Source organism: Rattus rattus, chromosome 3 (assembly GCF_011064425.1).
Source record: "Rattus rattus isolate New Zealand chromosome 3, Rrattus_CSIRO_v1, whole genome shotgun sequence".
NCBI lineage: Eukaryota > Metazoa > Chordata > Mammalia > Rodentia > Muridae > Rattus > Rattus rattus.
In genome coordinates, this window is record NC_046156.1 from 62,836,459 (window position 1) to 62,861,590 (window position 25,132).

Consider the following 25,132-nt stretch of genomic DNA (forward strand, 5'->3'; position numbering starts at 1 on the left):
CACGGCAGCCTTGGGACTAATAACCATAGATCCTTCCTTAAAGTGGGAAGGAAGAGTTGAATTCTCAGGATCCAAAGCTGCAGGTTCCTCAAACCCCTGGTCCCAGGCAATTACTGGCTCTGCCAAGCATGCTCCTGACTTAAAGAAGGAGCCAAGTTCCTTCACATTATCAGAGCTTAGGTTGGTACTCAACAACCGCCCCTAAATTATTGGGGCAAGATACTGGAGGTTGTTGATACTTGACCATGCTGAGCTTCAAAAAGTCAGTTTCTCATGGTTTAGTCTAAACTTTCAGTAAAAAGAGAGGAAGGAAGAAAACAGAAGCCCTCAAAGTATTTATTGTCTGCATCAAGAAGCAATATGTAGCCCTGTGAACTATGGTAATAACTGATGTGGAATGCCATGTCTGTGGATGCAGTTGTGGTGTGAATGTTATCAGGGCAACCAACTGCTTTTTGATTGGACCTAAGGCCACTGGAGAAAACATAGGTCTGGCCAAGAAGCCATTGTTGGGGAGTGTGTAGGACCCCAACGGTCTACTATTATTTTGCTGAAAGTATGTCTGTACCCATAGATCAGTTCAGTCTCGGTCTTCACCAAGGTTCTTTGTGCAGTAGATGGTGGTTGACAAAGAGATCCTCAAATGTTTATAAAGTACGGCCCATGAATGTCTGTGGAGTGCTCAGCCACGAGTGGGTCTTCTATACCATGTCCACTTCCCACAAGGCTCGGGGACCATTGTGGAAGAGGAGGAGGGAAAGACTGGTAAAGCCAGAGGTCAGGGAGGACTGGAGAAAAACAGAGCCTTCTGAACATGACAGCACCATGAACTCACAGTGGTTCCCCTTCTAAGCCCCACACAAGATTAAACCATCAACATCCCAGAATGGCTCATAAGTCCCCAGTCCTACTAAGGAACCACTGACAAGTGTGTATCCTCTCAGGGAGGGAGAGTCATTTTTCTTTAAAAGGGTGTGGCTTCTAGTAGGTTGACCATGCTCCAGTGTGTGACCTCTCACCCACATGTATATGGGTAACCAAAGTTGGACTTGGTGGATTAGTATTTGTAAAAAAGAGAGAGTAGACAAAGTAGAGTAAGGGTGGATCTGAGAGGAGTTACAGGAAGGAATGGGGGAGAAAATGAGCAAAATATATTACATAGACCTATAAAATTATCAAAGAATTAATAAAATATTATATTAAAAAAAGGCAAAATATAGGAGGTTGGAGAGATGGTGTGGCAATTAAAGACCAAGTATGAGTCTTACAGAGGACTTGAGCTTGAGTCCCAGTTTCAGAGGATCTGACACCACACACAGTATACACTCACACAAACAAAAACACATCGCAAAACAAAAAAAAAAAAAAAAAAAATAAACCTTTTAAAGACAGTGTCTCACTCTGAAGACCATGCTGATGGCAATTTAGAGATCCACCTGTCTCTAACTCCCAACTCACAGGATTAAAGATGTACATCACCAACCAGGGCCAAAAATAAATCTTTAAAGCAAGCAAGCAAGCAAGCAAGCAAGCAAGCAAGCAAGCAAGCAAGCAAGCAAGCAAGCAAGCAAGCAAAGCAAAGCAAAATATGGTGACAATAGTGTTGACAAACACCCTTAGCCCCAGTATTCAGAGGCAGAGGCAAGTGGATCTCTATTGAATTCTAGGCTAGACAGCCTGGTCTAATGCTCTAATTTGAAAGCTCTAGGAACTGTTTCAGAAACCAAAACAAAATCCAAAATAAAAACAAACATACAAAAATGACCCAAAGGAAAACAAACAAACAAGCCAACCAACCAACCAGCTTCCTTCCAGTCTATACCTTTACCTGCAATCACAGTTCTGTACCCGCCACTGCCCACCCAGCAGCTCCTCCTGGCTTCCACCCAGGACACCCAGGTAAGACACACATGCCCCGATCCTTGAGACCACTGGGACCCCAGCAAGCTTAATAGATGTGGGCTCTGCCCCATGTTACTGGAGCTCCATCTTCCTTCCAGTCCTCACCTGTCTTAGTTAGGGTTTCCATTGCTATGAAGAGACACCATGACCAAAGCAACTCTTATAAAGGAGAACATTTAATTGGGGCTGGCTTACAGGTTCAGAAATTCAGTCCATTATCATCAAGGTGGGAGCATGGCAGCGTCCAGGCAGGCATGACACTGAAGATGGAGCTGAGGGTTCTACAACTTGTTTTGAAGGGAACCAGGAGAAGACTGACTCCTAAAGCAGCTAGGAGGGTCTTAAAGTTCAGTCCTACAGTGACCCACTTCCTCCAGCAAGGCCATTCCTACTCCTGCAAGGCCATACCTCCTAATAGTGCCACTCCCTGGGTCAAACATATTTAAGCCACCACAGCACCTGTACCTACAATTGCAGGTCTGCACCCCACTGTCCACCCACTGCTTTACACGCCTCCATTTTTCTTTCATAGCCCCATCTCCTTTCCAGTCCAACCTTCTATTTGAAATCTTGGTTGGGAATTCCATTCCCCAGCCCACAGCCCTGCCTGCCTTTTGGGAGGCCTGCTGCTGTCTGAGACAACTAGTTCCAGAGGCTTGCTACTCCCAGGGACTACCAGGCCAGCCCAAACCAGAGACTACCAGATGGTTAAGGACAAGCTCAAGAAGATAATCAACAGAAGCCAGTGCACCAGAGCACCATCAGAACCCAGGTTTCCTACTACAGCAAGCCCTGGATATCCTAACACACCTGACCATGTGTTACGACTATGACCTTAAATCTCATCTAACAAAGATGATAGAGAACTTTAAAGAGGATATAAATACACCCCTTAAAGAAATACAGGGAGATACAACCAACAGTGAAGAAAAGGAATAAAATGGTCCAAGATCTAAAAAATGGAAACAGAAGCAACAAAGGAAACACAACTGGAGGCCACCCATTTCCTGCAAAGCTCTTAAATGTTCGACATCCTTAGTCATCAAGGTAATCAACATAACCTTGAGATGCCACCTTACATTTCACCAACCAGAATGGCTAAGATAAAAAAATCCAAGTGATAGCACATGCTGCAAGGATGTGGAGAAAGGGAAACACTCCTCCATTGATGGTGGGATTGCAAATTTGTAAATATACTCTGAAAATAATCTGGCATTTTCTCAGAAAATTGGAAACAGTTCTATCTGAAGACCCAGCTATACTGCTCCTGCACATATACCCAAAAGACGCTCCATCAGATCACAAGGACACATGTTCCACTATGTTCATAGCAGCTTTATTTATAATAGAAACTAGAAACAATCCAGATGTCCCTCAACTGAAGAATGGATACAGAAAATGTGGTTCATCTACACAATAGAATACTATTCAGCTATTAAAAACAATGACATTATGGATTTTGCAGGCAAATGGATGGAACTAGAAAATATCATCCCGAGTGAGGTAGCCCAGACCCAAAAGGACATGCGTGGTCTGTACTCAGTTATAAGTGGACATTAGCCATAAAGTACAGGATACTTATGATATACTCCACAGACCCAAAAAACGTTTGAATCTCACTTAGAAGGTATACTAAGATAGTCATAGGAGGCAGAGGGAGGGAGGGAGGTGGATGGGAGAGGGAGGAGTGGAGTGTGTGTGGGGTTAGGATCAGGTGTAGGGAGAGACAGGAGAGAGGCCTAGAGGGTAGGAGAATGAATGGAGATCTGTAGTTCCCGGAGGTGAGGGATGTGGGGGAATCTGTAGGGAGTCCCAGAGACCAGGGATGGGGAGTCTTCCAGGAGTCAATGTAGATGGTCTTAGCCGAGATGCCTAACAGTGGGGATACTGACGCTAAAGAGGCTACTTCCTGTAGCCAGGAAGGACCCCCAGTGGAAGAATAAGGACATCAACCCACCCTCAAAACTTATGACCCCAAATTTGTCCTGTCTAAAAGAAATACAAGGACAAAGATAAAGCAGAGCTTGAAGGAATGGCCAACCAATATCCGGCCCAACTTGAGACACATCCCATGGGTAAGCACCAATCCCTGACACTAATGATGACACTCTGTTATGTTTGCAGACAGGCACCCAGCATAACTGTCCTCTGAGAGGCTCTACCCAGCAGCTGACAGAGACCCACAGACAAACACTGGATGGAGGTTGGGGACTCTTATGGAAGAGTTGGGGGAGGGATTGAAGGCCCTGAAGGGACTCCACAGGAAGACCAACAGAGCCAACTAATCTGGACCCCTTGGTGCTCTCAGAGACTGAGCCACTAATCAAAGAACATGCACAGGCTGGGCTGAGGCCTCCAGTACATTCGTAACAGATGTGCAGTCTCCATGTGGGTCCCCCAACAACTGGTGCAGGGGGCTGTCCCTAAAACTGCTGCCTGACTGTGGAATCCTTTCCCCAAGAAGGCTGCCTTGCCTGGCCTCAGTGGGAGAGGATGAGCCTAATGCTGCACAGACTTGAAGCGCCAGGGTAGGGGATACCTAGAGGGACCCCACCTTCTCAGAGGAAAGCGGGAGGGAAGGAGGCACTCTCTGTGAGGGGAACAGTGTTTGGGATGTAAAGAAATAAATTAATTAATCAAAAAGAAAAGAAAAACAAGACGACAAAAAGAAAAACATTTTAAATGAAGAGATGGGTCAGAGGGTACAGGTACTTGCTACTCTGATGACCTGAGCCCAATCTTCGGGACCCACATATCAGGAGAGAACCAACTCCCTTAAGCTGCCCTTTGAACTCTCCATACACACTGTCATGGCACACATACATATGCAAACAAATGTGAAAACAAGAAGCAAATACACTTTCTAGAACACTAATCTCCCAATTTATTTTAGCACCTGAACACACACACCCACCCAGACAAATAAATAAATAAACATTCACAAAGGGAAATGTGGGTACAACAGAGAGAAGATGATAAAGAGATGCAATTAGGAATTATGCTGTGTCTAAAAACCAAGGAAAGCTGGATGCTTCCTTGGTAGAAGCCAGGAGAGATGTGAAAGTGCCCACCCAGAATCTTAAGAAGCAACGTTTTGTTAATACTTTTAGACTTCTGGCCTCTGGGGCTGTGCCAGTGACATTTTTTATTTGTTTAAACCACCCAGCTTGTAGCTCTTCATTACAGTCCCAGAAATGTAACAGAGCCTTCTTCCAGGGGTGATAGACTACAGTGTTCTAAGCTACAGCAGCACAGGCCGGAAAAATGAACAGTATTTTAATCTCTAGGGCCCCAGACAATGATGTGTGAGGGCCATTCCCACAGCAATGAGCTGTGTTCCTGATGTGGCCAAAGAGATGTTTGTTCAGATACAACAAACTTAGCTCTGTAAGACCCAGCGCGGCTTGTGCACACACGCACGTCACTCAACGCTCCGTGGATCTATCCCTGCCTGTGGTTTTCGTGCATTTCCACATTTGCAGCCCAAGTCTCAATACAGTCTTTTGTTTTTTCTGCAGTCCACAGCAGAGCAGGTCCTATGCTTGTTAGTTTTGAAGTCTGTTCACGAGTTAGAACCACACACTTGTCACATGGACAAACAGATTACTGCTGAGACGCCCCCGGGAAGTACTTCTTATGATAACTCTGGAAGGTGAGAGTGAGTTCCTGCAGCCACATCAGAGGCTGCGCTGAAGGAGCTGTGAGAGCAGACTTTCCCTGGGGGATTCAGCAGCTGTGACAGGAGTGGAGACAGGTGCTGCTTCTGGAGGGGGCGGGGATCTCATGCAGAACAGTGTGGAACTCACCAGAGTTCTTTTATGTCAAAGGTTTGTCAGGATCCAGCTTTATAAATAAGGCTAAACAAAAGAACAGATGATTATAAGTCAACTGTTTTCCATTTGATGAAACCAAGCAGGGGAAACAGACAGACATTTCTTGTATCTCTATCTTTCTACTCTCATTTCCTAGAAAACATAAGAATCAACTTTTGGCTGGTGGTGGTGGCATACACATTTAATACCAGCACACAGGAGGGGTAGGAGGATCTTTGTGAGTTCAAGGTTTCCATAGTGAGTTCTAGGCCAGTGAGGGTTACACAGTGAAACTCTGTTTCAAAAATAAATAAACTACTTTTGATTTTCGAAGTCATTACCTTCCTGTACCTCCACCATGTTCTCCACTACGTCATGGTTCATTAATATTTCTATAAAGAGGTAGCCTGAGTCAACTGATACGTTAAGGTTTAGTGAGTGTCCTAATAAACTTTTCTGGTCAACCTGTCAGCCTTGGCGCCTGAGAAGGGAGTCTCCACTGAGGGATTGCCTATATCAGATTGGTCTGTGGGGGCACATAGTTCTGGGCTAAGAAGGCTAGGCGTGAGCCTGCTCACCGAAGCAGTGTACCTCCATGGGACACTGCCTTGAGTTCTTACCTGGACCTCCCTCAATGGTGGCCTGTGACCTGCAGTGCGAGCTAAAACAAATCTTTTCTTTCTCTAAACTGAGTTTGGTCAGGGCATTTTATCACAGCAACAGAAGCAATCTAGAATAGGAAGACTTGGATCACAAGCTTACAGCCTAGAATGGAGCTGCAAACTGACTGCGGATTCAGATCGTCAATGTCAGTTTCCCACTGATGTGAATCTATGCTTTGCTCACTTTCTTTTCAATTGAAAATGAGGTTGGGATGCACCAATCCTGGAACCACAGCAACTTCCTGTTACCTATGGGACACAGTCCTGGAATTGGATCAAAGGATATCTCACCAGTTCTGATGGATATTGGCAAATAGGCCTTTCACTAGCAACCTGTAAGAACGCCGTTAGCCACAGAGGTGGGTGTGCAGCCCAGTGGCACGGTGCTTGTCTAGAGCCTAGGATGTACAAAGCCTTAGCGTTTGATCAAGCACTGAAATAAACCCCACCTGCAAAACCAAGCCAAACCAAACCAAATGAAAAAAAAAACAAAAACAACAAATGAAAAACAAAACAAAACAAAACAAAAAAACCCTCAACCAACCTAAGCCAGCTGTGGTGTGGTGAGTCAAGTCTATAACGTAGTTACTCAGGAAGCAGAGGCAGAGGATTGGGAATTCAGGGCTATGCTTTGCCACATAGCAGTTTCAAGGCCATCCCAGGCTACACAAAACCTTGTCTCAAACAATAATCACTCAAATTAAAACCCAACTTCAAAAATATTCATCTTGTTCTGTGCATGGCATGAAAATCACATTTTCTATGTGTTAAACAATAAAAGCAAAAAACCCTAATCCAACCCAACTTCCAAAAGAGACAGTGGCAGCTTCTTACCTGTTGCCTGTGTATGTAAAGTCTTCTCATCAATACTTTGAATAGTACAGGAAACAAAAAGTTTCCTTCCTTCAATTTTTTGAAGTTGGCTATTTACCACAACAACAGAAAGAAGGGGGATAGGTCTGCAGAAGGAAGAAAAGATAATTTTTCATTAAGTCTATGTAATATCAAAAGATTATCAGGTGCACGACAGAGTAGATGTTATACCCGATGCCAGTGAGTGGCAACTATCTTAGCTAGAATTACTTCTTAGAGCTCCAACACCAAAGTTTCTCCTGCTTCCTTTCTCCTACACTACTGCCTGCAGGGAAGAACAGGCATGCAGTCCCACACTGGGCTTCTGGGCTCCAGTTCAAAGAGACCACAAGGGTTTCCAGCTGTGTTGTGGGAGAGATTTTTCCATTAAGGAGATCCAGAACCTAGTCTGATGCCAGCAGCAGGAAGACAGGAAAATAGGCCACGAGGTAGTCTTTGTCAGCTTCTCTGCTCTTCTCAATATTTCTTGGGCCAGTTAGATGGCTCAGTAGGTAAAGACTTTTGCAGCCAAGCCTAATGGCCTGAGTTCAATCTCAGGGATGCACATGGTGGAAGGAGACCTTGCAAGTTGCCTCTCACCTCCACATGTGTGCTGTGGCATACATGCATCCCACCCTGACATAATGAATACATAAATGTAATTAAAAATTTTCTTATCTACTTCTTCTTAGGGCACTTGTCTGGTAACAGCCAGTGCCATCCGTAGAACTTGCTACATATATAAATATCCCATAGCTGAGCTGTCCAATGTGGTAGCTATGTGTGGTGACTGATCTCTTGAAATGTGGCTACTATAAATGAGAAATTGAATCTTACAGTTTATTGCATTTTAATTAACATGTACTTAAATTTAAGTAGCTACATGTGTCTAGTGGCTAGTCATTTGAGGAATCCTGGAGCTAGAATGGAGTACCACAATGAAATGAACCTTCTTTGAAGGTCAGAGGCTGATGGGAAAGCTAAGTCATGGAAGTTTCCGTGCTCCGACAGCACCACCATGTGGATGAAAGGACTCTATGATATAAGGAAGTTGTCACTGTGACTGCCCACTGGACCAGGTGTCCCTCCCATCCCCACTAGCTTTTGCTGACCCTGTTGATAGAGAGACACCAGGCTTTGCTTTTCTCTTGGCATCTACTCAAGGCTTGCCAAGGTCCTGAGGACATTTTGCAATCTTTCCTGTTCAGCACCTTTTGTTAAATCTCTTTTTAAAAATTTAAAGTTATGTACTGTCTTTGTGATAATACATGCAGGTTAGTGCGGTTTCACTAATGTGGGTGCTGGGAACTGAACTCAGATCCTCTGCAAGAGCAGTCAGTGCTCAGCCTCTGACCCATCTACCCAGTTTCCTTTAAAACTTCGTCTACTCTGTGTGTGTGTGTGTGTGTGTGTGTGTGTGTGTGTGTGTGTGTGTGTGTGTGTGTGTGTGTGTAAGGGCAGATGTGTATGTTTTATGGAGAATGTAAGGAAGGAAAGAGAACAACTTTTGAGGATTGGTTTTTTCTACCTTGCTAAGGTAGGGATCCCCTCCAGGCTGGTTGGCCTGCACATTGCTGGCTGATTCTGTCTCTGTCTTCTGTTTTAATGCAGTAGTGCTGGGTTGCAGATTCCTGCCATGCTCAGTTTGATTCTTTAATTATTTTGAAGCTGTTTTCTCTGTACCTACTATCACTTTTTTGGGGGGGGTACATATTGACTTTTGCTGATCTCAGTTTTCTTCTGGCTAGCTTTTGTCTTACCTATCTTCCTTCTTTTAAAACTTTGCTGTGTCAGGCCAGGCATTGTGGTGGACACCCTTAACCCAGCAATCAGGAAGCAGAAGCAGGAGGATCTCTGTTAACTCAAGGCTAGCCTGATCTATATAAGGAGCTCTAGGCCAGCCAGGGCTACACAGAGACCTTGTCTCAAAAGCAAAAACAAACAAAAAATCTAATTTTCTGTATTTTTAAATGTATCATGTCGTTCTCATCTTTTAGTGTTCTACTGGACTTTATAACCCGTCTTCAGACTGATGTAAGTGCGCTTACGTGGCCTTCTATCTGATTCACATTTTCTGATCTTTTTATTCTTCTAGAGGATTGAGCTTTTCCCCTTTTTATTTGGACTCTTTTACTGCTTCTTTTATTAATCATTACTCATTTTAATCTGCTCCCTATTGAAAAATAAAAGGACTTCTGTTTGGCTTCTCTCCAACTCCGTCACTGTTTCCATGTTTCGGCTTCTTGCTATTCTGCAGAGTGCAGACACTGGCCCCGCTGTTGAGGTCTGTGTTCTGCATGTGCACCATTTCTGCCCACTGTCTTCTTCCAGCGTCTGTCTCTGGTCATTCTGCCATGGTTTTCCTTCCTTCCATGCTAGTCCTCTGTATGTCCCCTGTGCATTGTCCTAGTTTTCCATAACCTTTCTCAAGTTTTGGCTCCACGAAAACCTGAGGTGAAGACTTGTCTCTGAGCCTCTGCTGTTGCTGTTGGGAGGTTTATTGCTAGGGTAATGCTGCCCTCTTGTGTTTGAGACAGTTCTCTTACGGAAGCTTCTTTGTTTCTGATTTTTCTTTTCTTTTTCATCCACTCCCCCCTCAAGTGCTAGGATTAAAGGTGTGGACTACCACACCAGAGCGGACTCTGACACTCGTCTCAGCAGAGCAGACTCTGACACTCGTCTCAGCAGAGCGGACTCTGACACTCTCTCAGCAGAGCGGACTCTGACACTCTCTCAGCAGAGCGGACTCTGACACTCTCTCAGCAGAGCGGACTCTGACACTCTGCAGAGCTTGGAGATTCTTTAGAATTACCTAGGTAGATCACTGTTATTTATCCTGATTGATACCTGTCATGTTTTCTGTGGATTTGTATTGTTCTTTCATTCTAGACCAGAATATGTTCATCATTTTCTTCTTCTTTGTTTTCTTTGGCTCCCCCCACCCCCAAACTACTTTGGGCCTCTTATTGGGGCTTTGAATGGTTCCTATTATACCCATCCCCTTTCTCTCTATACTGGGTTCAAAGCACCTCTCTCCCTCCCCTCATTCTTGAGATAATTTCAAGCCACTATTTAACATATTAGATTGCCATCTCTGAGGACATCAGTAGCCCTGACATCCTTCTGGGAAAAGTGTTCTCACTCTGATTGGATCTGAAGGTCAGAGAGAAGCCAGTGATGTATTAACTTGGTAGAATCCATGTCAAGCTGACTGGAATTCTGCTTCTCACTTTGCATTTAAGCTGGGAATGTCTGCCATTAGTTTAGCTGCCGTGGGCATGTAAATAAATTGTGGGATATGCTTGAATATCTCACTGATATAATGGATAATAATAATAATAATAATAATAATAATAATAATAATAATAATAATAATAAGCTGCTGCCAATGCTGCTGCCACCAACACCACCACCAAGCATTCCAGCCTTCTGAATGGAATCTGGAATAAATCTTAACAGAGGAGGAACTATCATGTCGGGAGATGTGATTTGAGGTTTTATTAGGTTATGAGATCATAAAAACCTTGAGATTATCCAGTGTGTAAGTGAATTTTCAGTGAAAAGCACAGGGTGTGATTTAATTTGATTGTGAGCTTCCTGAGTGTGTAACCAACTGCACACACTGACCTGCACTTCTGAAAGGCAGAGTTCTCACTCTGAGAACAAAGTGTAGCCTAAACTCTTACGGGGACAAAAACCCTCTAGCAAAGGATGCCTCCAGCCATTCTTTTTCCTCTTAAAGAACAGGAGCAACGCTTTGCTTTAAGTAAGTGTAGTGGACCAGCTAGCATTACAGAGTGATTTCCTAAGTGGTATGGGTTTACTTTTGTAACCTTCATGTGGGAGTGAGACCCTCTGCACAGATGTGCCACAAGATGAGACTGTTACAACAGGAAAAGGAGGGAGCTTGGACTATGGGCTTGAACTTCTCTGTTCTCTCTCTCTCTCTCTCTCTCTCTCTCTCTCTCTCTCTCTCTCTCTCTCTCTCTCTCTCTCTCTCTGAGACAGTGTTTCTCTGTGTAGCCCTGGCTGTCCTGGAACTTGCTCTGTACATCAGGCCAGCCATGAACTCAGAGACCCGCCTGCCTCTGCCTCTGCCTCTGCGCCCCTCTGCCCCTCTGCCCCTCTGCCTCTCTGCCCCTCTGCCCCTCTGCCTCTGCCTGGGAGCACTTCCGGGATAGTAACAGACACATATCTTGACTTAGGAACTGCCACTGGATAGTCTGACTTAAGAATGTAAGGAAAATTACCACAGACTTACTTTTTATAGTCGATGTTGAGATTGGCAGTCATGACAATGCCCTCGGAAAATGCACACATGCCGGCAGTGATGTCGATGATGGTTGCAATGGCACCTCCATGAACAAATCTAGTCACAACAGCAGTGCAAGAGAAAGTGTAAGAAGTTCAGGGAATAGCCTCTCAAGATAGAAATTATTTAAGTGTCTTTATACATTTACCTTGTGTTCAGTATATTTATTTATACTTATATATATATATTTAACGTTAAAGAAAATCCATATCCTTAACTTTGTCCATAGCAGAAAGAATACTTATATTAGTATTCTTAGTAATAGTAATTCTTATTAGTAGTAATCATATCATAGCACAAAAAGCTAAAATTTATATAAGAAACATGCTTGTATGTATACACAGTCCTTGTTTAAGGTTGGAAAGGGAAGCTGGAGCCATGGCTTAGAAGTTCAGAGCATGTACTCTTGCAGAGGATGCAAGTTCAGTTCCCGGAACCTGTGTTGGGTGGCTCGCAAACACCTGCAACTCCAGCTCCAGGAGGATCCGACACTCATGCAAGTGTGTGCACAAAAACACATATACACTCACATACATACACATTCATACGTACATGCACACACTCACATGCACATATGCACATACATACATACACACACATATACACACATGCACACACACAGAGTTTAAAATAAAAATAAAAGAAATCTTTAAAGTTTAGAAAGTACGGATAAATAGAAGAAGAAACCTGAAGGACCTTAATACTACTACCATGTCATAGCTAAACCAATACAAATGTATTCATCATACTCTGTCGCTCTAGGTCCTATAGTAATATATGCACCATTTACAATAGTATGTTATAAACATCTTTCCATTTCAATAAATTTGCATATACATTACAATTTTAATGTCGTCTCTGTGGTCCCTGGATATGTGAAATAAGACTATCAGCTCCGTGCTGCTAGGACATGGCTCTTACCCAGGCACTCCTTGCAGGTGAAGACCTCCTTGAAACAAGCAGACAATTCTCTTCTCAGCCTTATTATAGAACATCGCGTACTCAAAGCCTAGTCCTTCCTCTAGGCTTCTGGTGAACTGTTGTGCCTTTGACATTTGTTCTTCTTTCTTAAACTTTGAGTCTATAAAGAAATTGGGATATGGGTAGAGGAGGAAAAAAACAGATATAAGATAAATGCCATGACAGAATTAGGCTCCTATACTCTGGTAAAATCATATGTGGATGGATAACTAATTAAAATACCAGTGAAAGGAATGGAAGAGTCACAAGAAACAGTACAGTGGCTAGGGATGTAGTTTAATTGGCAAAGGGCATGCCTAGCATGCACCAAGCTCAGGTTTCTTGAGCTCCAGCACCATGTAAAACCGTGGGGCAGTAGATGATTATAACACAGGCACTGGAAGGTAGGAAAAGTTCAAGGCCATCCTTGGCTACGTAGTAATTTTGAGGCCATCCTAGACTACATGAAACCTTATCTCAAACAAAATAAAACTCTGAGTGGTGGTGGCACATCCCTTTAATCCCAGCACTTGGGAGATAGAGGCAGGTGTATCCTTGAGTTTGAGGCCAGCCTGGTCTACAGAGCAAGTACCAGAATAGCCAGGGCTACACAGAGAAACCCTGCCTTGAAAAATTAAAAACCAACTAACCAACCTACCAAAAAAACCCAACAACAACAACAACAACAACAACAACAACAACAAAACAGACAAACAGATGGGTGGTGCCATCCCTGGGCTGGTAGTCCTGGGTTCTATAAGAAAGCAAGCCAGGGGAAGCAATCCAGTAAGCAGCACCCCTCCATGACCTCTGCCTTAGCTCCTGCCCTGTGTAAGTTCCTGTCTTAATGATGAACAGCAATGGGGAAGTCTAAGATGAATAAACCCTTTCCTTCCCAACTTGCTTTTTGGCCATGATGTTTTGTGCAAGAATAGGAACCCTGACTAAGACAGATGAGTTAGCTCCAGGGGTTATGAGAGCTGAAGACCTAGCCTTGTTCCTTACAGGCTGCGGCACTTGGGAGAGCAGACACTGTACCTCCCCTGGGCAGCGCAATAGAGCTGGCCCTGCTGGTTTAGGCAAGGGTGAGCTATCCCCAATGGCATGAAAGCAGGAGAGCTAGCTTGCCCCTTGCTAGCTGTATCACTGGATAACTAGGTGGGGCAGATCTGGAGAACTTTCCCAGGTGTAGGTGCAGGACAGTTGGCTTAGCTATCCAGGTCTAGATCCAGGGCTTTTGAGTTGGTCCACTCTAACATCTATCCCATTGATAATCTGCTGGAGCATGTGAAGGGGCCAGGCCTACAGATCCAAAGCTGTGGGATCTCTACGACACAGGGCAACAACAGGATATCCAAGAAAAGTCCCAGAGAGGATCCAAGATTGATAGAGTAGCAGAAGCCAGAAGCCTTGAACCAGACCAATAACTCATTGTAATGAACATTTGCAAGTAAAGCTGTGTGGACAAAAGGGTATACTGTGGGACATCCTGTGACACACTACTGCTTCTACAATGAGAGTTTCTTTTTCTTTTATGTGGGAGGTTGCAAGAGTGGAGGACAGGAAAACGAGTGGGATTGGGATGCATGATGTGAAATTCACAAAGAAGCAATAAAAAGTTAAATTAAAAAAGAATACTATGAGGGCTAGAGAGATGGCTCAGTGGTTAAAAGCACTGACTGTTCTCCCAGAGGTCCTGAGTTCAATTCCCAGCAACTATATGGTGGGTCACAACCATCTGTAATGGGATCTGATGCCCTCTACTGGTGTGTCTGAAGATAGTAACAGTGTACTCAGATAAGTAAAATAAATAAATCTTCAAAAAAAAAAAAAAGAATACTGTGTACTGAGAAAATGGGTACACCCTATGAGAGCCTGCTGTTGGTGTGCTACAGAGTTCCTGAGAGAAGCAATGCAGTTGTGGAAGGTCTGTGGCTGACAAGGTGTGGCAGGGAGGAATGTCCAGAGCAGGCCAAGGGAAAGAAAAACAACACACAAGTCATTCTTGGTCAGTTCATTCTTGCAGGGTAGAGGTAGATCACGCTTAGGTATAGGGAGGAGGGGACGAGAGGTGGTGAGAGCTTGGAAATGTTCTTCTGTTGGCTTTCATTTTCATGTAGTGAAATAAAAAGCAAGACCAGCTGAGAGTGAGACCAGGAAAGAATTAGAGGTGTGAGTAAAAAGAAGAGCAGGAGAGTCAATAGACTAGGAGTATCAGGAGACAGACTGTCAGGAAACATTAAGGGCTAATTTAAAGTCATCAACTTCAGAGATTCAATCAATCAAACAAATCTCTCTGGAAATTAAAATATGTATTTGATACAAAGTATGTTAAAATCAAACAAACTAAGGATGTCAGGAAGTGTAATTTCTGAGTGTTGAGTATGAGGTAGGTTGTCATTGGGTTTAAGTCTGAGAGATTGGAGGGTATCCTGGCTAATTTGTATGAACTTGGCACAAGCTGGAGTCATCAGAGAGAAGGGAGCCTCAAGTGAGAAAACCCTTCAGTAAGATCTGACTGTAGGGCATTTTCTTCATTAGTGACCAATGAGGGGGGACATATCCAATTTTGGATGGTGGCATCCCTGGGCTGATGATTCTGGGGTCTATAAGAAAGCAGGCTGAGCAAGCTATGGGGAGCAAGCCAGTAAGCAGCACCCCTCCATGGTCTGTCTATCAGTTCTTGACTCCAGGTTCCTGCCTGGTTTGAGTTCTTTTCCTTACTTCCTTTACAGACGAAATGAAGCATGCAAATGTAAGCCAAAGAAGCCCTTTCCTCCTCCACTTGCTTTTAGCCATGGTGTTTCATTAGAGCAACAGTAACTTCAACTAAGACAGAGGGTGATTCAAGTGCTCTGACCTCAGAGGGATGGAGCCAAATTCTGAGATAAAGAGAAAGAAACTGGTGATGTCAGCTTCAAGATGCCAGGTTGGGATTGTAAGTGTTGCAGTACTGAAGAGAAAGGCTACAGGAGTGTTACAGCTCTGCTCTGGCTGTGAGGAAGGTTTCCCCAGTGCAAGAATAGCAGCTTTGCTCTAAGAGGTATCCTGGTAATCAGGAGTCAAGGATCACCACAAAGTCAGGCTGCACAACAAACCTCACACAAGAAATTTATTGCATGGGAAAAGCCCAGCAGGGTGACTTCGAGAAGCTGCTGGGAACTGAACAGAAGCCAGGGTTTACATGAGGTTTCTTGGGGTGGGGGTGGCGTGGGGGAGCTTCCTAGAGTGAGAACAGGTGGGATCTCAAGTCCTGAGCTTGGAGCAAGCTCAGGGATTGTGTGTGTTGTTGTTGTTGTTGTTGGTGTGTGTGTGTGTGTGTGTGTGTGTGTGTGTGTGTGCTCACGGATTGGCAGGATTCTGTGGCAAGCTCAGTGACTGGTGTGTTTCTGTAGCAAGCTCAGTGATTGGTGGGACTCTGTTTCCTAGTCCTGGTTTTAGGCTTGGGGTATTTATCCTTTGGCCCTTTCACCCTACAGGGATCATCTCATTTTTTTGACTGTCTGTTTTATATTCTCTTATGAGAATATAAAATTTCTACAAAATTTAGTGAATTTCTGGCCTGTAAAACTGGTGACTATAGAACTCCCCGCACGGTATTTATTTATTTTCTTTCCTTTCTTTCTAACCTGCTCTCTATTTCCCTTCTTTTTTCTTTCTCTACCCTTTAGTCTCTCCTGGCTCTGCTTTCCACCCCTCCTTTTATCCTTCTTCCCATCTAAGGGGTCTTGCTATGCAGAGAGGGAGAAAGGGGTCAGAGAGAGAAAAGGGGAAGAGAGCTTGTTTTTATTTTTTCATTTTTAAAAAGATTTATTTATTTATTATGTATAAGTACACTGTAGCTGTCTTCAGACACACCAGAAGAGGGCATCGGATCCCATTACAGATGGTTGTGAGCCACCATGTGGTTGCTGGAACTTGAACTCAGGACCTCTGGGAGAGCAATCAGCGCTCTTAACCACTATCTCTCAAGCTATCTCTCAAGCTCACAGTCCATGTCTTGAACTTGCTAAGTGGCCCTGGCTGGCTTTGAACTCAGGATCTTCCTGCCTCATTCTACTGGGAGGGGTTATAAACATGGAAGGTACCATGCCCAGCTCTTCCTTCTCATTACACTGATATTCAAATTATTACTTATGGGGAATAATTTACAAATTATTCTTACCAACAAAGCGGGTTTGGAACTCTTGAAGGGCTTGAGGAGGGTTTTGTCTGTATGAAGGCAAACGTTTCCAGGAGCCATCTTCACATTTCTTCATGAACTGGTCAAAAAGGAGTCTTAGGTCCTTAGTCCAGCTGGGGTTAGGGAGAGCATAGTCCTTACGGATGACTTCCTCAGAAGAAAATAACCTCTAAAGAGAGACAAGAAAGAGAGGAATAGGAGATATGCAGTATTTCACACTTTCAGCAAGTTCCTAAGACTACAATGCTGCTTTTCTTGTTGCTAGAGAATGATCACTTCAGAATGGTTGGGAACTTCAGAGCTCATTGGTCTCACACCCCTTCACAGAAGCAGGAGAATGACAAAGGGTCAGTGATGGCTAACTCTCCAGCTAGCTACTGGTGAGGATAGCATTAAGCCGAGGTAAGCCAGACATAGAGGGCTGGACAGACACTATCAGAGGCACACAGCTGGGGCACACATAGGAGGCTGGAACGCAGGGAAGAGTATAGCTTCAGTATTTGGCTCTTTGCCATGAATACTGACAAATAGAAAGTAGTCATCTGGAAAGAGTAGTGTATATAAAACCAAAACCAAAACCAACAAGTATAAACAACAAAACCCAATACCAATCTGCATAAATGCAAGGAGGCATCAAATAGTTTGAAGGGTTTTATTATATTCTGTGCAGTAGGAACTAACAATTGTCCCCATTTTACAGATGATGAAATTAAAGTCTAAAAGAAGCTAGGCAATGTCAAAGTGTAAGAGAAGGGGCAGAGTCCTGGGAACCTCTTCTATTTCAGGTCTCTGGAACTTTCTGGAGATTCTCCCCACTCCAGCCCCATCCCTGGCACCTGCACCTTCATTCATTTTCCTGGCCCCCTGGGTTTCTTTCCTCTCTCTTCCCTCCTCCCCCCATACCTGATCCTGTCCCCCTCTTCTCCTCCCCTTCCCCTCTCCCATGCAGGTCCTTCCCTTCCTCTGCCTCCCATGATTATTTTGTACTCAATGTGGGTGACCTTAGTTGAGATGCCCAACAGTGGGGAGGTGGAACCTGAAGAGACCACCTACAGTAGTTAGACAGGAACCTCAGTGGAAGGATGGGGACACCAACCCACTTTCGAAATTTTTGACCTCAAATTTTTCCTGTCTACAAGAAATGCAGGGACAAAAATGGAGCAGAGACTGAAGGTAAGGCTGTCCAGTGACTGGCCCAACTTGAATCTATGGGTAGGTACCAAACCCTGACACTGTTACTGATGCTATGTTGTACTTGCAGACAGGAGCCTAGCATGGCTGTCCTCTGAGAGGGCCTACCAGCAGCAGACTGAGACAGATACAAATATCACAGCCAAGCATTAAGCTGAGGTCAGGGACCCCTATGGAAGAGTTAGGAGGAGGACTGAAGGAACTAAAGGGGATGGCAATTCCACAGGAAGATCAATAGTATCAACTAATTTGGACCTCTGGGAGCTCCCAAAGACTAAGCCACCAACCAAAGAACCTGCATGGACTGGTCCAAGGCCCCATGCACATATGTAACAGAAGCCTGCTTTGTCTGGCCTCAGTGAGAGAAGATATGCCTAATTTTGTAGAGACTTGATGCTTCAGAGATGGCAGATGCCCGGGGTAGAGGGAGCAACCTAGGAGTTGAAGGGAAGGGAGGAAGGACTCTGTGAGGGGGACCAGGAAGAGACGGCAACAATTGAGATGTAAATGAATAAAATAATTAATTAGTAGAAAACAAGAAAAGGAGCAGGATATAGAGGTGTAGGCATTACAGTAAATATAAATAAATGAATCTCTACCATTCCGCGCTATTGCTGGTGCAGGTGGGCCATATGTCATCTGCGGGGGTATTTTCCTCTCAGTCAGCAAAGCATCTCACCTGCTAAGCTCCCAATCTCCATCCCACACTGCCGCTGATACTCTCTAAGCCTGGCAGCTGCCCTCTTGCATTTCTACCATCTAGTTCCCAAGGTGGGTCGCCTCCACGCCAGTCCCACACATTCTGCCTACCTCGTGGCTCTTTTATTGAGGACTCTGCTCATGTTTCCTGCATCCACCTCCTAATGGTTATAGTCACAACTCCCAGTAACCCGTTAAAATCAAAATTCATTAAGCTTGTAATTCAGCAATCAGATTTATATCAGCAAATTCCAATTCCACAAAATGTCTGCACAATAAACTCACAACCAATTGATAATGATATAAACTGCCTACCTAAATAAGACAAATTGTCCTATAAAAATCCATCCCTTATGAAATATTCATAAGTACCTGTGGCTGCAAATGGAGGGTTCTGCTTGGAGGCAGCTGGGTAACTCGGTGAGAATTATGGTAAAGCAGAACTTGAGGACAACTTCCATAAAGCAATGGATACATACTACAGTCAGTCCCTGTGGCACCATGGAGTAAATGACAGTTAATTACAATAAAGAATACAAGAGGGACAAGAGGAAGGCAGAAGAGAGGTCGGTGTCATGGTAACTATGACTTCCAACCACAATACTTCTCTGGAGTACTGAGTGTTGCCACTACTCCAGTCAACAACTAGGAGGTTGGAGGACGGGGAAGACCATGTGATCTATGGGGGAGCACACTCAAATGCTCCCAGACAGCAGACAGAAAAGCTTCGGCAGGAACCTCACAACAGTTACCATTACAGAAGGTATCTACCATGCGGCATTCTACTTGTAGTCACCATAATCAGTCCATTCTGATTACTGTTTGTGTCACTTGGACCACATCCCTGACACCATGCTGCACTCACTGATGGAAGAATCAGCTTCTGCTGATGCCAGGGCTGACTCCAATCCTGGTTCAGTAGGAACAACAGAGGGAACCTGTCTCAAGTACTCTATGAAAACAAAGCAAAACACCACCACCACCACCAACAACAACAACAAAGGGCTGGTGAGATGGCTCAGTGGTAAAGGGTAAAGCCTGCACCAGGCCAGATGACCCCAGCTGGATCCTTATAAACATACAAAACCAAATGATCTTAAAAAGGGGTCATGAATTTAAAGGAGAATGAGGAAGGGATATGAGAGGGCTTAGAGGGTAAAAGGGAAGGGAGAAATAATGTAATTGAAATGCAATCTCAAAAAATTATTTTATTTTGTTTTTGAGGAAGTGTGTTGCAATATACCCCACCTGGCCTTACGTTTGTGACCTTCTTGACTCCCAAATACTGGGATTACAGGCATGTACATTGGTGTCCAGCTGGAAATCAATCTTCCTTCCTTCCTTCCTCCTCCTCCCTCCCTCCCTCCCTCCTCCCTCCCTCCCTCTCTCCCTTCTTTCCTTTTCTTTGAGACTAGGGCTCACTATGAGGTCCTGGATGGTCTGGAATTCATTCTGTGACCCAGCTGGTCTTGAACTTACAGAGTTTCACTATGTAGCTCTGGCTGTCCTGGAATTCACAATGTAGGGCAGGTTGGCCTTAAACTCTGCCTGCCTCTGCCTCCCTAGTGCCAAGATCAAAGGTGTGCACCAGCATGCCAGCGCTTTGGAGGAATCAGTTCTCTTCTTCCATCATGGGGTCCCAGGGATTGAACTCAAGCTTGCATTTAGTAAGCACAGCACCCCCACCCCATGCCTGCTGTCTTTTTCTTTCCGTCTTCTCAGACATTCCCAGTTAGCTCTTTGCCTCCTACTTGCAGGCAAGGGTGTAAGCCCTCTGCAGCACCATGACTGCCTGCTACCCTGTGCCCCATTGTGACAGTCAAGGACTCATCCTCTAAAACTGTAAGCCCCCAATATACTCTTTCTATAAGTTGCCTTGGTCAAGGTATCTTCACAGCAATACAAAAGTAACAAGACAGCAGGAGGAACTCTTAACCACTAAGTTATCTCCCCAGGACCTAGTAATAACCATTTTTGTTTGTTTTGAGACAAACATTGTTTCACTATGTAGCTCTGGCTGTCCTGGAATTCACAGTGTAGGGCAGGTTGGCCTTGAATTCACGAGGTCAGTCTGCCTTTGCCTTCTGTGTGCTGGGATTAAAGGTATGTGTCACAATGCTCAGTTTAGTAATCATCCCCACACACCTTTTTTGAGATAAGGTTTTTCTGTGTACTCTGGCTGTCTTGGAAGTTGTTCTGTAGACCAGGCTGGCCTCAGATATCCGCCTGCCTCTGCTTTCTGAGTGTTGGGATTAAAGGCATGTGGCCTTTCATATTCCCCGACCTCAACCAGAAAAACAGTTGACTTTGTGGAGTCAATTCTTTCCTTCCATCCTTCCATGGGTTCCTAGGATTGAAATCAGGTTGTCAGGTTGCAGGACAAATACCTAGCAAGCCATCTTGTTGGCCTCATTCAGATCTCTCAAGTAGGAATCCCCAGCTTGGATCAGTTTTCACATCCTCTTACAGGCTAAAGAAATACAGCTAACTGAAGACTTTTAGCCATCAGAATGCTCCCTGGGCTCTCCTACTTACCTAACTTAAAGTTTTATTTTTTGAGACAGGGTCTCATTGCTCCGGATCTCTGTGTAGATCAGGCTAGGCTTCTGTTCCACCGACTGCTTCCTGAGTGCTGGAATTTAAGGTGTGCTACATCACACCCAGTCTGATTTTAACTTTTAAAATAAAATCCAATAAGTTGTTTTGAGTTCTATTATGTACCTTTTTATTACAGGGGACAGAAAAGACAAAAAGAGAAGACCCAGGCTCTGCCTTTAAGTGTGAGCAGCCTCAGATAACAGGACATTTAACTACACATAGATATGAATACAGGTGCTTTCATGGAATACTTAAACAAACAACACAGGGCAATAGAAAACCCAGATTGATTTCTTGCAGCCAAAGTTCATGAAAGAGAGAACTAAAGGCTACTTTAAGCAATGGCCCAGAGGATGAAATGGCTACAGGACACACTGGAGGACGCTAGGGTCTCAGCCTTCACCATGGAAAGTGCAGAGAAAACAGGTGCGGCCAGACATGGTTGACAATACAGAAGAGGGATCCCAACTCAGGTCTTGAATTTAACCTTCTAGGTTATGGGTATAAGAGAATAAGTGTGAAAGGTGATTTTAGGTACCACAAGGACAAGGATAGATGTACGCTTAAAATATAAGTAACAATATATAATTACAGTAATAATAAAACACTTTACATATAGTTGCGTATCACAGGACGTGAGAAGCACATCATATTCTTTTAAAGATTTATGTATATGAATGCTCTATCTGCATGCACATCAGAACTCATTATAGGTGGTTGTGAATCGGCAAGCAGTTGCTGGGAATTGAACTCAGGACCTCTGGAAGAGCAGCCAGTGCTCTTAACTGCTGAGCCATCTCTCCAGCACCTAGCACATCATACTTGTTATAGAAAAAGTGTTTTTACTTAGGATGAAACTACTTAAAGAGGAAATCATGGAGCTGGAGAGATGGCTCAGTGGTTAGCAGCACTGGGTGTTCTTCCAGAGGATTTAGGGTCAATTTCCAGCACCCATATAGCCACACAACTGTCCATAACTCCAGGCCCAGAGGGATCCAACACCCTCATGTGGTCTGAATAGGCACTGCCACAGATATACAAGGGGCAACATACACAAAAAATAAATGAGTTTAAAAATAAAGACTTTTCTTTCTGTTTTTTTATTTTATTTTATTTTATTTTATTTATTTGTCTTTTGAGACAGGGTTTCCCTGTGTATCCCTGTCTGTCCTGGAACTTCCTCTATTGACTATGAGGTCATAGAGATGCCTCTGCCTCTGCCTCTTGAGTGCTGGCCCTAAAGGGTGTGCCACCACTGCCCAGCTCTTTTTTTATTTTCTTTTTATAAAGGGCAATCATGTAAGAATCATGAAGTCTGTGTGTTGAAATGCTCATTTTCCTAATGAGCCTTCAGCAAAGTAACGACATTGGTTTATAGAAAGTTTCACCAAGTGCAAAGGATGAGTTAAAATAGTGAGAAAACCGAGAAAGTAGCAAAGACTGATAAAAATCAGGGTTAGCTATGGCCCAGAGCTGAACTAGGTACAGAGGAACAAGGAAAGGTTATGCTCTCTTGCCCTCTTCCCCTTTGTCCCTTCTCTCCCTATCCCCTCCCCCTTCCCTCCATGTGCTCATGGCTGGCCTTTATTTCTCCCCTCTTCTATTCTTCTTCTCTCATTAAACCTCTCCACGTGGAAAAAAAAAAAAAAAAAAAAAAAAAAAAAAGGTTTAAGTGACATTCAGTACTAGAACCCAGGGAAACGGGAGTTATTAACCTTGGGAAAGAGGAAGTAGAGGAATCTTGGATGATTCCAGACTTGTGTGGCAAGTTTAGAAGGAAAAGATGCTTGTTGGTGTGAAAGTGTAAATGGCTAAGAACAGGAGTGGAGCTACTGTCTCAGTTGGAAGCATGCCCGGGTTACCTTACACGGACACTACGGAGCTGTGGGAAATGAAAGCAGCTCAATTTTCAGTTCAAAGAGATCTAAGAGCTGCTTGTGAATGCACTTGTAAATTCATAGTATAGACTGTGGATGAAGTACAAGTTGTAGGGATAATCATTACCCTTTGTTCTCAGTAGAGGAGAGGTCACGCTTGATCTTTAGTTATACATTTATGGAAGTTGGACTTGTAAGTAAAGTGATGACTTTTTATGCCTCCTTTTTAAGATAAGTTACTGAATCGAAAGCAGCATGATGTTAAAAAAAAAAAAAAAGAAAAAAAGAAAAAGCCCGTAAATACTGATGCTTAAATGTTTTCAGCATAGTCTGCTGGGCACCAACATGTAATAAAGTAACATATTTGTTGTTGTAAGATCAGTACAAATCATTTTCTTTTCTAGTCGGCCAGATGGTACCCGACTGATGACAACCCATCAACATTCATTATTATTTTAAAACTGTGTGTGTGTCCATCACTGAGAGTCTACAGCCCTCTCTTACTGTCTAGCAGGAAGCTGCAGTAGCTTGAGAGAGAAGCCATAATTACCTAATAACCAAAGTTCTTTTTCAGTTCTCAATACAGAACCGTTCCCTGTTGTTCTTTATTACAACACACAGTATACAAACATTTGATTTGGCAAACTGACCCCATCCTCCCAAACTAGACCGTAAATTCCTTGAGGAAACTCCCCCCCCCGCTTTTTTCCTTATCTAACTATAATATGTCTTATCAGTGGCCAATCACACCTGACATATAGTTGGAGCTCAACAAGTATTGACTACATCAATGAAACAAAGCAGAGATAAAAATTAGGGCAGGCAACATTTAAGATTTATATTCCAGGTAGTTAAATGCTTCCCTTGCATTATCTCATTCAGTCTCCTAACATCCTCTAAGATGATGAAAACGGGCTAGAGAGGGCGTAATATCTGACAATCAGAAGCTTCCTACCTCTTCCTGAATTGGTTATAACGAATGAATCAGGGTCCACCAGGATTAGATCCCTGCTAAGGATAAGTGGTCTCAAGGGTCCGTAATGGCTCTTTCATGGTTTTCTGGGTGACCTTGCTTAACCTTTCTTAATATCTCAGAAATAGTAGTGGCGATCCCATCCCTGCTGACCTATTTCAACTTCGAGTCACTTCCCTTCCGGCTCCTCTTGATTCGAATCTCAGGGCTGAAGAGCCCGTGAGCCCCGTAACAACCCGGAGCAGGTGTTAGTTTAGCTTCGGTCGGGGAGTCTCCCATCTCGCCCCACGAAAGCAGAGTCCCGGGACTCACCCTCGTTGCTTCAGGCCGCCTCGCAGGCGTGGCCCCAAGAGTGCGCAGGCGCATAGCGCAGCTTCTCAACATCGTTCAAGCCGAGGGCAGGACGCTGCAATCTCCTCTCAACCAGAAAGAGCCACACTACCCGGCACGCGGATTCCGGACTATTAACTGTGGAGGCGGGTGTAGGGCGGAGCCGCGCGCCGCCCAGGATGCTGGCGCCTCCCCGAACTCGGGCGGACCGAGTCTTCGCCGCCCGCTTTTGGTTCCGGGAGACTTTGCGTCCGGCTCTCAGCCACGGTTACAGATAACTCGAACTCCCGCACAGGCGCAGGGAGACAGCTGATACATTTAGTTCCTTGTCCCCAGGCAGTTAACGCTCCAGCCAGAGAAAGATTCATCATCTCCGCCGGGTAGGAGCACAAACAAGGCACGGATAATTACTGGGTTCTGTTTGATGGTGTTGATACATGATCTTCCGGTTGTAGGTCACTCGCACATTTTCAACTCTGTCAGTCTCTTCTATTTAACATGTACACTCTTCAGTTGCCCCTTCTCTTTGCATGTGCGCAAGTATGTCTGTATACTGAAAATGTATACCAACTTTTATTCTAGCAAAAACCGTCTCTATCAAAGATATTGCTCTTGGACTGGCTAGATAGAGTTGGATTGGTTAGAGTTAGCCCGAACTTCCTAAAGGGAGCCTGTTTCACGGATTTCTTCTTTATGTGTTAGGATTGCTAGACAAACAGAATAATCTCAGTGTTCCACAAAGGAACACAGAAGCAAAGCAATTATTTCTGTCGAAGGGTGC

General features: G+C 44.2%; 1 protein-coding gene across 1 annotated transcript; it reads right to left on the bottom strand.

Moving 5' to 3' along the window:
- Nucleotides 1-4,759: 4,759 nt before the first annotated feature.
- Them4 (thioesterase superfamily member 4) lies at nucleotides 4,760-24,534 on the bottom strand. Its single transcript, XM_032897834.1, has 6 exons — nucleotides 24,334-24,534; nucleotides 16,666-16,852; nucleotides 12,462-12,621; nucleotides 11,490-11,597; nucleotides 7,211-7,335; nucleotides 4,760-5,759 (listed from the first exon to the last, which is right to left on the bottom strand). Exons 1-6 carry the CDS (start codon nucleotides 24,403-24,405, stop codon nucleotides 5,719-5,721), a joined length of 693 nt encoding a protein of 230 aa, XP_032753725.1. The 5' UTR covers nucleotides 24,406-24,534; the 3' UTR covers nucleotides 4,760-5,718.
- Nucleotides 24,535-25,132: the final 598 nt, after the last annotated feature.